Source organism: Lolium perenne, chromosome 3 (assembly GCF_019359855.2).
Source record: "Lolium perenne isolate Kyuss_39 chromosome 3, Kyuss_2.0, whole genome shotgun sequence".
In the NCBI taxonomy this organism is placed as follows: domain Eukaryota; kingdom Viridiplantae; phylum Streptophyta; class Magnoliopsida; order Poales; family Poaceae; genus Lolium; species Lolium perenne.
Genome location: NC_067246.2, coordinates 28855762 through 28867208, shown reverse-complemented (window position 1 = coordinate 28867208; position 11447 = coordinate 28855762). Strand labels below are relative to the sequence as shown.

At 45.6% G+C, this 11447-nt stretch overlaps 1 protein-coding gene across 1 annotated transcript; it reads left to right on the top strand.

Moving 5' to 3' along the window:
• The first annotated feature begins 3952 nt into the window (after positions 1–3952).
• LOC127340900 (uncharacterized) lies at positions 3953–7124 on the top strand. Its single transcript, XM_051366674.2, has 4 exons — positions 3953–4246; positions 5436–6173; positions 6301–6365; positions 6468–7124. The coding sequence occupies exons 1-4, from the start codon at positions 4067–4069 to the stop codon at positions 7027–7029; spliced, it is 1545 nt and encodes a 514-aa protein (XP_051222634.1). The 5' UTR covers positions 3953–4066; the 3' UTR covers positions 7030–7124.
• The last annotated feature ends 4323 nt before the right edge of the window (positions 7125–11447 follow it).

Here is an 11447-nt window from a genome sequence, read left to right as displayed (position 1 = left end):
ATGTGAAGAAAAAGTGAGGCAAATATTCAATGCCGGGGCCAAAGTGACGATAGGAAATGGGAAACGATGCTTTTTCTTGCTAGATAAATAGCTCAATGGAAAAACATTGAAGACATAGCCCTAGATGTTTTTCATAACATATCTCCGGGTCGTGAAGCAAGATTAACGGTCGATGAGGCTCTACATAAGGGCTGCTTGATTGAAGACATCAAAAAATAAATAAAGATCAGTACGCTCCTGCAAGTTATTACAATCTGCGAGGAAACAAACTCCATCATCTTACTACTAGAGGTAGAATACAAATGGTCTTGGTCGTGGGATTCCAAAGGCTGCTTCTCAATTAAATCAGTCTATCAGATGCATTTCAAAACAAAGATTATCAGTGATAATGTTACTGCAATCTGGAATGTGTGGGCTCCTCTTCGTTGCAAGATAGCAACTTGGTTGTTCGTCCGTGGAAGGGTATGGACTGCTGACAGGCCTAAGAAGTTTGGACTGCCCGACCATGATCAATGTGTTCTTTGCAACGCTACCGAAGAAAATGCGCACCATGCATCTGTTTACAGGCTGCACCATGGTTAATATCATTTGTAGCAGCATTTTAAGTTGGCCAAACTTGAACCAAATCACACCGGTCATGGACCTCACTCTTCGTGAATGCTGGATTCAGAGGAAAGCCACTACCAAAAAACATCAACGCCAAGTTCAGCTCCTTGGTCATGTTGGTTACATACTTACATGGTCGATTTAGCAGGAAAGAAATGCAAGGGTGTTTGAGAACAAATGCAATCCAATTAATGTGCTTCTTGATCAGATCAAAGATGATGCTAAACATTGGTCGTTTGCCAGCAAGGGTTGCCGCTTACTCCCTGGATCTTAGTAATTTTCTATGTTGTTTTGTTTTTTAACGGGAAAAGGCTCGAGTTCCTAGAAGCTTCATTAACAAAGCGGTGGGTACAAGTTTACATCACAATCCCTAAGGAATATGGAATATAATGATAAGGCTAACACTTTTACAGAAAGACCTTACGAGAAATAGCAGAAACGCAATCAGGGCCTTGGTCTTCTCCACCGCGACCGGTGCAAGACCTCGAGGCAAGGGAGCATGCGCCGCAACCGGGGAGCATGCCACTTGGGGCGAAGCCGGCTGCGGGTCCCTTGCCAAGGTCGATGAAGATCCTCTTCATCGGCACATTGACCTAGAGGAAGAAGAAACTCAAGCCGCCTCCGCACCCGAGCTTGGAGTGGCTACATCCACCATAGATAGCAGCAACCCAATGGAGTTGCTGATACATCTCAAATGTATCTACTTTCTCAAATGTATCTACTTTTGCAAGCACACTTTGCTCAAAGATTTACTCCGGAATCTCACCATATTTGGAACAAACTGCTGAATCTGATATTGTTTTTAGCAAAAGTCTTCTTTCTATCTGTTTTCGCGGGAAATTCAATCGGACAAAAATACCACAGAAGTTTTTCACTAAAAAAAGGGACCTGGAGCTTTCGACCTGACGAGAGGGTCCACATGGCCAAAAAGAGCATAGGTGGTGCGCCCCTGGCCTGGGCGCGCCACCATGGCCCTTTTGGCCCTCGACTATCTTCTCGCCACCCCTCTTCGCGTGATGCCTTATATAATCCTAAAAACCTACCTTGACAGAAGTACAGATACTTTCGCGAATAAAGCGTCGCCGGGACCATGATCTTTGTTTCAGTGGTCAGATTGATCCTGCTCTCCACCCCGGAGAGAGGGATTTCGAGGGCTTCTTCATCAGCACCGCCACCAACATCATCACCAACAACCATGGGCTCACTCTCCATCACCATGAGTGAGTAGTTCTATGCAGGCCTAAGAGGTGGATGAGGTTTGGATAATATTTATCATGTAATCATCCATATGTATCGAGATTTGAGGTGTTTGTCTTGAGGACATTCACGTATAAGTGTTGATACACCTTTGATCTGTTTAATGCTGGTTACTAGGGCATGAGTGAAATGATTTCAGTACTGAACCTATATTGTTTTATCATATATATGAGGTTGGTATCTATTTACAAGATGTATATATTACTTATTATTATTTTGAACCTGCACATCCCTAAGGTGACAGATAGGGAAAAACAAGGGGAATATATGATAGTTCGAGGATATTGTGTGTTCATGAATCTTAATGCTTTGTTCCGGGCTATTGGAAATGATAGACCTTAGTTTCTTGTAGTTTCAAGTTGTTCCTGGTAAAATGGGCAAGCAGGATAATAAAAGATGTTATGCAAATTCTCTTTGTTAGTATGCATAGCTATATTTAGATCACACACCTACGAACAACTAAATTAGAGATGGATGCTATGTTAGTTAGATTACATTATATATATGATCAATATCATTCATACAAAACCCCAATAATACCTCATGCCTACGCTTTTAACCACTAAAATTTACATAATATTATTTCCGGTGAAAACTGGAAATTTGTTGCTGCAATTTGCTACTCGTCTTTATTGCTTTCAATCAACTATTATAAAATCACCACTTGCTTTGTGAGTTTATTGGATATACAAGTGTGGTTGAGAGCAATGTTGAGGAAATCTCTTATCGTTGTCAACTTAATTGGTTGGCGATTAGCGACTAATAGGAAAATCGGCCGATTAATCGGGCGATAAATGAGTTTATAGGCCAATAAATGAGTTTATCGGCTAATCGCCTAATCGGTGACTACCGAGTAGCGATTAATCGGCTCATCAATCGTTGAATCGGACGATTTTTTGAACAGTGGTTGAGAGAGACGTCTCAATTGGTAAAATCTTACTGGTATTCGTGTGTTCCCCTTGAATCGAACTATAAATTTGGGTAATACTTCCCATCGAAGATTTCGGCGGTCCTCTACAGTTGTGGGCATCAGCTGCCCGCTAGGGAACTCTGGAAAAAGTAGCTTCCAGCCCACGCAGCACCACCCACACGCTGACGCCTAGAAGAGCTTTAGCTCGACCACCACGCTCACCGTCCTCTCCCTCGCCACCATGGGCGGTCGGGAGGAGTAGTAGAGCATCGAAGTAGAAGAACTGCCACCAGGCCCGCTTATGCATAAGGGGCCTTGCTGTAGAAGCCTGCAGCGCCGGCTCTAACCTCCGGAGTGACAAGAGGCCGCACTGCAGCGAGCATCTAGCGCCGCGTCGATGCAACATAATGGAGAAACCTCACTATCCTCCAAAACTAGCAGAGCTCCTACCATCCTTCCTCCTTCCCTCGCCTTCACGGTGGGCTGGAGGGAGAAGACTCAACCGCAGAACATCAAGGAAAGGATAAAAACAGACACGAACCAAGGCCTTATTTGCGGAGATCCCTGGGGTGGAAAAGCTGGACGTCGTCGATGTCCACCGGAGCACGACGATGAGCTGCCACGAGCACAGGATGCACCAGATCTGACCGGAGAAATCTAGTGCCCTACTCAAAACTACTAGCAAATAGCCGAAAGACATGGCGCGTTCCCTTCACCATTTTTCTGGCCGACGCCGGGGCGGTCTTGGGGTCGGCCCTGTTTCTCTTGGGCCACTCTGAATGGGGCAGGAGCCTTATCTTTTTTGTTTCGGGTTTTTTTTTTAATTTTCATTTTCTCCTCAGTAAAACCTCAGTCTTTATGGCTTTCCCTCTTGTAATATAATACATGCAGTGCTCTTGCATGGTTTAGAAAAAAAAATCCACAAACCTGGCAACGTTCTTCCGACGCCATCGCCTGACTTTCCACCCTTCGCACGGAAGGCCAGCGGGGACCTTGGCCAGAATAAAACTGACCTTAACCTAACTTCCTGGAAATTCCAAATCCCAACTGGGTCGTCCATCGGCTGATTGAATGCTACTACTCCCAAGTCAACACTGATAGCGCCTGCTTGTTTGCTTGCTGGGGAGGCTACGTCGTCGCACTTTTCAGTCTGATCGAGAGCTACTACTCCTACTACATATGGGACGACTGAGTTCCCAAGGTCGCACGGCATGTAGCCTGAGCTCCTCTCCAAGACACCCCTTCTTGGCCCAGTCTGGGTTTGTAACCTGACGCGCTGAGTGAATCGTGATCATGCGCAGATCCTCCCATGCAATGTCCGGCGAGGGGGACGAGGAGGAAGCGGCGGCGTTGGTGGCGTCGGCCGAGCCGCCACAGACGTCGATGTCCTCCGGCGTCGCGTCCATCATGGTCGGCCTCGTCTTCCTTGCGCTATTGATCGGCTTCAGCAGATGGATCAACCTCGACGACAATGTAAGCATTACACTGAATATATACATTGTTTTTCAGTTTTCCATGCCGCTCAAATTTTCTAGTCAATGCACCACGAGTTAGACGCAAGTTTCCGTGATTGTCCAATATTGAACAACAAAGTTGATTTTCATCAGAATGATTGACTCATGCTTCTAGCACATCATTTTCTAATCTTATTTCTTCAGTTGTGGATCTGATGATATCTAGATTCATATATCCCTATCACTTTACTAAACTGATTTACGACTTTCTAGATTTTCCCTCGCTAATCAAACAAAAAGAAAATATTGGAGTTTATCTTGCTAGGACCAATTATAATGGTCTAGATGATCTATTTACAACATAAACAATTATGATTTGGCCTAAAGAGAGCACACGGCCGAGTTCGGACATAAAATGAAAAGATTCGGCTTTCAACCAGGAAGAAGGAAAGAACAAAGAGAGGAAAAGGTGATGGACTGAGACCTTTGTAACCTGAATTTAAGGGATAAGACGTGCTGGATGGGTGGGTGCGAAGCCCATAGATATTTAAGGAATAAAATATATTATTTTCAAAACTAAAATTTCAATTTTCAAAAACACGAGAAAATAATGTAAGTCAAAAAAAATTCAAATCAACTCCAAAGAAACCACTAGAACAAAATAGTGCACATCCAATTAAAAATAGGATAAAATAAATAATCAATAAAAATACATAATAAATTCTTTTAAAATAGAAATCAAGGAAACCGTTTCAATCTATGTTTTGAATTAATTAAGATACTTTTGAAATAATAGGAAATGCAAGAAGGACAAATGATCTTCGAAAAATGCCAAGATGATTTAATATTTTTTTGACAAAGGGAATATGTTAATATCGCGAAGATACATATTGCACCCCGGCTCTGCAATAACCAGATGTCCTAAAAAAATACGGATGCACATAGTTGTACTTCGAAAAAGAAGAAGAAAAACAAAAGATCCCGCTACAGTGATCAAAACATTGTAGTTGCAACGCAAAGACGATTTGACATAAAAATTACTTTCAATTATTTTTATATACACGAAATAACACGTTAATGAAACTTCATAAGTTCTTTATGATTATTATGCAACATAAGCTAGACCATGCGAATGCATATACTTTGCCACTTGTGGATTACTTGTGAGTTGTGACACATTAGTTATCTTCACTGTTATGGACGCACAGTTGTTTATCCTCGGCAACATAAGCAGCATCAACACTGGACGACCTCGTAACCACAGCCTCTCCAATTATACAACTCCGTTCACCTGCAGCAATGGCACATCAACGACATGCCCCGCAACAGCAGCACCGCCGCCATGGCGTTGGCCTGCCGCTGCCAGCACCACGCCGTCGTGCCCGGACTACTTCCGGTACATCCACGACGACCTGCGGCCCTGGCGCGGCGCGGGGATCACACGCGACGCCATGGAGCGCGCTCGCAAGTACGCCTACTTCCGGCTGGTTGTGGTGGACGGGCGCGCGTACGTGGAGACGTACCAGGTCGCCTTCCAGATGCGGGACGTGTTCACGCAGTGGGGCATCCTGCAACTGATGCGCCGCTACCCCGGCCGCGTCCCCGACCTCGACATCATGTTCGCCTGCGACGACCCGGGCCAGGTGCGCGCCGCCGAGTTCGCGACGCCGTCCGACGCGCCGCCGGTGTTCCGCTACTGCAAGGACAAGTCGACGCTGGACATCGTGTTCCCCGACTGGTCGTTCTGGGGATGGCCGGAGGTGGGCATCCGGCCATGGACGCCCATGCTGGCGGAGATTGAGCGCGAGAACAAACGCGTGCCGTGGACGCAGAGGGAGCCGCTCGCGTTCTGGAAGGGCAACCCCGACAGATACCGCATACGCCACGACATGATGAAATGCAATGTCTCCAACGGCAAGGAATGGAACGCCCGCCTCTTCAACCAGGTACGTACTACTTTCAGTACTAGTGAACAAACATCTTAGTTCTCTAAAATCTGTCATTGGCAACAAAGAAAGTCACCGGTTACTGAATCCACAAATTAACCCTTCTTACCTTCATGTATGGCTTTAGGACTGGGGGAAAGCGAGACAAAACGGTCTCAAAGATTCCAGCATTCCCAAGCAATGCTTATACAGGTATATATATTTCGTTCTCGATAACGCCTGCCCATGCCTACACTACTGTTTCAAATTTTTATGATCGACCGATGGTTGGTTAATACTAGTACATACATTCAGGTACAAGATATACATCGAGGGGAACGCATGGTCAGTGAGCGAGAAGTACATCCTGGCGTGCGACTCGCCGGTGCTGTTCGTGGTGACGCCCTTCCAGGACATCATGTCGAGGGGTCTCGTCGCCGGCAAGCACTACTGGCCCATTGACCGGAACCGCATGTGCGAGTCCATCAAGTTCGCCGTCGACTGGGGCAACCAGCACCCTGTCGAGGCGCAGCTCATCGGCGAGCAAGGCAGCCGGTTCGCCAGAGAGGAGATGAGCATGGACTACGTCTACGACTACATGCTGCACCTGCTCACCGAGTACGCCAAGCTGCTCCGGTACAAGCCCACCGTCCCGGAGAAAGCCGTCGAGATCTGCACGTACTCCCTGGTATGCCCTGCCGACGACCAGCACCGGCCCTGCATGATGGATTCCATGGAGAGGCGAGCCGCCGACTCTGATCCGTGCACGCTGCCGCCACCCTTCACCACGGCTCAGGCCAAGGAGATGGCCGACAAAGAGGAGGAGTTGCTAAGAAACATTCAGAAGAGGGAGAAGGCGCATGCTGCTCGGCCTTGACGAGAAAATTTACAAAACTTGGTAAATAATAATATAAAGGGAGAAGCAAATCCATCTTATTTCTCGTAAGTAGATGATCCGTTGCTCCACCGGCACAAATGGCAAAATCAGGCCAAAAACTTGAGTCGTCAGTTTTACATCATTTTAGTGCCTATGCATGCCGTTATAGCTCAAAGAAGAGGCACAACTCTTATCCGTGCAAGTTGCCGCCACGCTTCACCACGGCGCAGGGCAAAGAGATGGCCGATAGGGAGGAGGAGCTACTGAAAACCATTGACCGATGTCCCTATGCATTTCTCATAACTTCTTGAATATCGTTTTAGATAAAAGGCGTCAAACGTCGAGCTTTAAATTAATAAAGCCTCCAGCGGGCTTAGTATATAGTGCTTACACACGAAGTAAACATAGAAAAAGAAAAAAAAAACATAGCTTTAGACGTCAGAGCCATCATTCGTGGTCGTGTCCGTCACCAAAGAGAAAACATAGGATGGCAGGAACCACCTCAACGATGAATCCTGTCAGACCCAACAACAATTGGACCCAAAGTCATATGTATTCACCACCAAATATTGTACGCTGCCCTCTCGCCCTAAATCAAGGGCATTGCACAGTCAGGTGTAAGTGGTTCACCCTGAACCTGGGTGAACATTGGTCACCATGATGACAAGGGGAAAAGAGAACAAGCATAACCGAGCTGAAGCCCACACAATGGCAACCAAAAAGCTACAAGACACAGATCACGAATAAGATATAGCACCAAGAAGGACACCACCACCACTGGAAGGACAAGATGCCACATCACTAACCATCGGCCAACCATCGCTATGTCGCCGTAGAGGAGAACTCTATTCCTTGACGCTGCACATAACCCTTTGCAACCAACCTAACCTTGTGTTTCACCACTCTCCCTTCTGGATCTTTCTTTAGTTCGTGGACCCATTTAAGCCCAATAGCTTTATGTCCCTTTGGAAAATCTGCAAGCTCCCAAGTTCTGTTACTCTCAATTGAGCTCAACTCTGCTTGCATAGCTTCTCCCCAAGCTTGTTCTTCATTTGCCTCATCGAAAGTTGTCAGTTCCTCCATACCGAGCAAACAAGATGGTGACGGAACAACAACAGGTGCCTCCTCGATCACTTCCTCCAAAATGCGAAATCTGCAGGGACCTTCAGTGCTTGATGGAGTCGAGGCATCAGTTGGGGGAGACACAAATTGAGGACCTGCATGAGCACTCTTCCTTTCTGGTGTAACAAAATCTTCGGGCCCGAGTTCGGCTTTCGGGTTAGGTGCATATGTTGCCTTTCCAGGGTCTCCAACAGGGGCCCCTTCCTCTTCCATGTTAGCAGTTTTAGTTGCCATGACACCATTACTTTGTTGCAACCTTGACAAAGGTAGCTCATTGAGATGGGCCATTACTCGACAGTGAAATCTTCAGAGCATGCATCTGCAGTCCATGTCCACTGCCTATCCTCCTCGAACACCACATCACGAGTCACACATAGTCTCTTCGTGTGGGGATCATACATTCGGTAGGCATTGCTATTTGGTTCATATCGGATGAAAATCATGACATGGCTGCGGTCAGCAAGTTTTGTTAGGTGAACACCTAGTCTCTTGACATGTCCAATACAACCGAAAGTACGCAAATGCTCCACGTTTGGCTTTAGCTTGTACAAGGCTTCATAAGGTGTCATTCCATGCACACTTTTCGTCGGTGCACGGTTCAGGGAGTAGACTGCAGCTGCCTCTCCCCAAAAAATACTAGGAAAACACTTGCTCTTCAGAAGGCTTCTTGCCATTCCTACGATAGTCTGGTTTCTTCTCTCGACAACACCATTTTGTTCTGGGGAGTACGGAGCAGTAAGATGATGAGCGCCTCATCCTTGCTCTTAATCAACACCAGCCACATGTAACGTGTGTGATCATCGACAAGCAGCAAAAAATACTTACTTCCTGCAAAAGTTTTAGGGGAAATAGGCCCACAAAGGTCACCATGAAGGAGTTGCAGTGCTCCATTAGCTCTGAATCTTGCTTCAGTTGGGAACAGGCTCCTTCGCTGCTTCGCCACCAAACAGCTGTCACAAAAACGGTCGACCGAATCTATGTCAGCCAACCCTTGCACCATTCATAGTGCATGGAAGTTAATGTGTCCAACCATGGCTGTTGTCCCGCTCTTGCAAGCGGACATTCTGGTCTAGCATGCCCAACATTCAGAATGTATAGGCGATTCGGCCCTCCAAACTTTGCCAGTGTCTTTCTTTCCCGGTCGAGCACCACCATCAGCCCGCGTCTCACTGAATAGTTGCACCCAATCTCATCTAGCTAACCCAAACCGACTATGTTACTGCGGAGTCTTGGTATGAAGTACACTTCAGTCAAAACTCTATGTTCGCATGTGTGTGCTTGGAAGAGAACCAAGCCACGCTCTTCTATCTCGACAAGAGACCCGTCCCCAAACTTCAGTGTGCCCTTCACACTCATGTCCAGCTGAGCAAACTTTCCACGACATCCGGTCATATGATTAGTTGCATGGTGTCCAAATACTAGGAAGTGTTCATCTGCCCTTTCAGTTTAGGGATGACCCTTATTTCATGGAGGAGAACTTTCTCAGTAGCTACCTCTGTTGTGTGCACAACTTCACACACCTCAGCCATGAGAAGTCCAGGCCCATCGTTTGTCTGCTGCACAAGATTAGCCCTCTCACGCTTCCGCTCCGGGCAGCCAGAAGAAAAATGACCTTTCTCATTGGAAAATGCTTCCTGTCGGCCGACCGATCACGCGCCTATAATCGGTTGCTCAGACGCACATACTTCTTCACATTTCTAATCAGCGGGCCCCTAGCATAAATTGCCCTTGACTTTTCACATTGTTAGCTTTCGTTTCTTTGCTTCCGGGTGCATAGTGAATCAGTGGATGGGATCCAAGCTTTTGCATGTTTGTCTAGTAACTGTTGGCTGCTATGTGTACCACTATGCCTACCAAGTTAGGCTTATTTTTTTTATAAATGTTGATGACTTTTGTAAAAAAAATAGTGATGATTTTTGTTGTAAATCTGTAGCAAATTATTGTTACTTGGTCAGTTTGTATTGTTTACAAACATATGGTTTTTTTTGGTTGTAATCGCTTGTGACTATTGGAAAAATAGTTGGTGATTTTTTGTTGTAATTTAATCTGTAGCAAATTAATTATTTATTGAGAAATTTTGCATTATTTTGAAAACATATTGATTTTTTGTTGCAATCGTTTGTGACTTTTGTAAAAAATTAGTTGGAGATTTTGTTATAATTAATTTGTAGAAAATTAATTATTGCTTGACCACTTTTGTATTGTTTTGCAAATATATTGATTTTTTGTTGTAACCATTTGTGAATTTCATAAAAAGATAGTTGGTGATTTTTATTGTAATTCAATATGTAGCAAATTTAGTATTGCCTTACCACTTTTTGCATTGTTTTGTAAACATATAGATTGTTGTTGTAATAACTTGTAGTTTTTGTTAATAATGTTTTTGACTTATGCTACAAATTGATATATAACAAAAAATTATTGGTTTAACCACTTTACTGAAACATTACTTTTTTTAGAAATGTTGGGACGTTTAGTTGTGATAGTATATTCTTTTTGTATGGTGTGTTCCTTTTCATATGTAGCTTGTGTGTGTAACAATAACAGTTTTACTTTTTATATGCATAGAGCTAGGCATAGAGCTAGGCATAGAGCTAGCACATGGGCAAGCACAGACTTGCATGCAAGCGCATTGCCTTGGCGAGCAGCGACCTCGGCACGCAAGCAGTAGTAGCGCCGAAAGCGACATGATATATGTGCAGCAGCTGATAGCGACGTGAAGATGTTTTCTAACCGCATGATGCTGATCGGATGGACCTGGGAGTGCAGCAGCTGATAGCGACGTGAAGATGTTTTCTAACCGCATGATGCTGATCGGATGGACCTGGGAGCAACCGATCTTTGACGCGCGGATCCAGCGACCGAAACCTAGCGCACGCCTTTCTCATTGCAGTTGAATGAAACACTTTACTTTCGTGATGTCGAACTTAGGATGTTTTTTTTCTGCTTCCCCTTTCCATTGTTCTAGCCGTGATCAACACGACCTTTGTCATGGCCTCCACTCTGGCCGCCATATGCCCCGCCTCCTTTCTTTGCGGTGGAGCTAGACCCTCCAGGCCCCTCACCGAGCTTCTTCCCTTTCATCAGGGTCTCCAGCGCGCGTGTCACGAGCATTAGCTGCTCGTCGTTGTTTTCACCGCGGCTCTGGCTTCGTCCGCGCTGGTTCTCTTTGTATGTTGAGAGGAGCCCGACAGCCTCCTTGCACTGTCATGGTCGTGACATCGCCACATTGCTCTATGGTGTTGATGATGTCCCCGAAACGATCTGGAACGGCATTGAAGAGCCGCTCCACCATG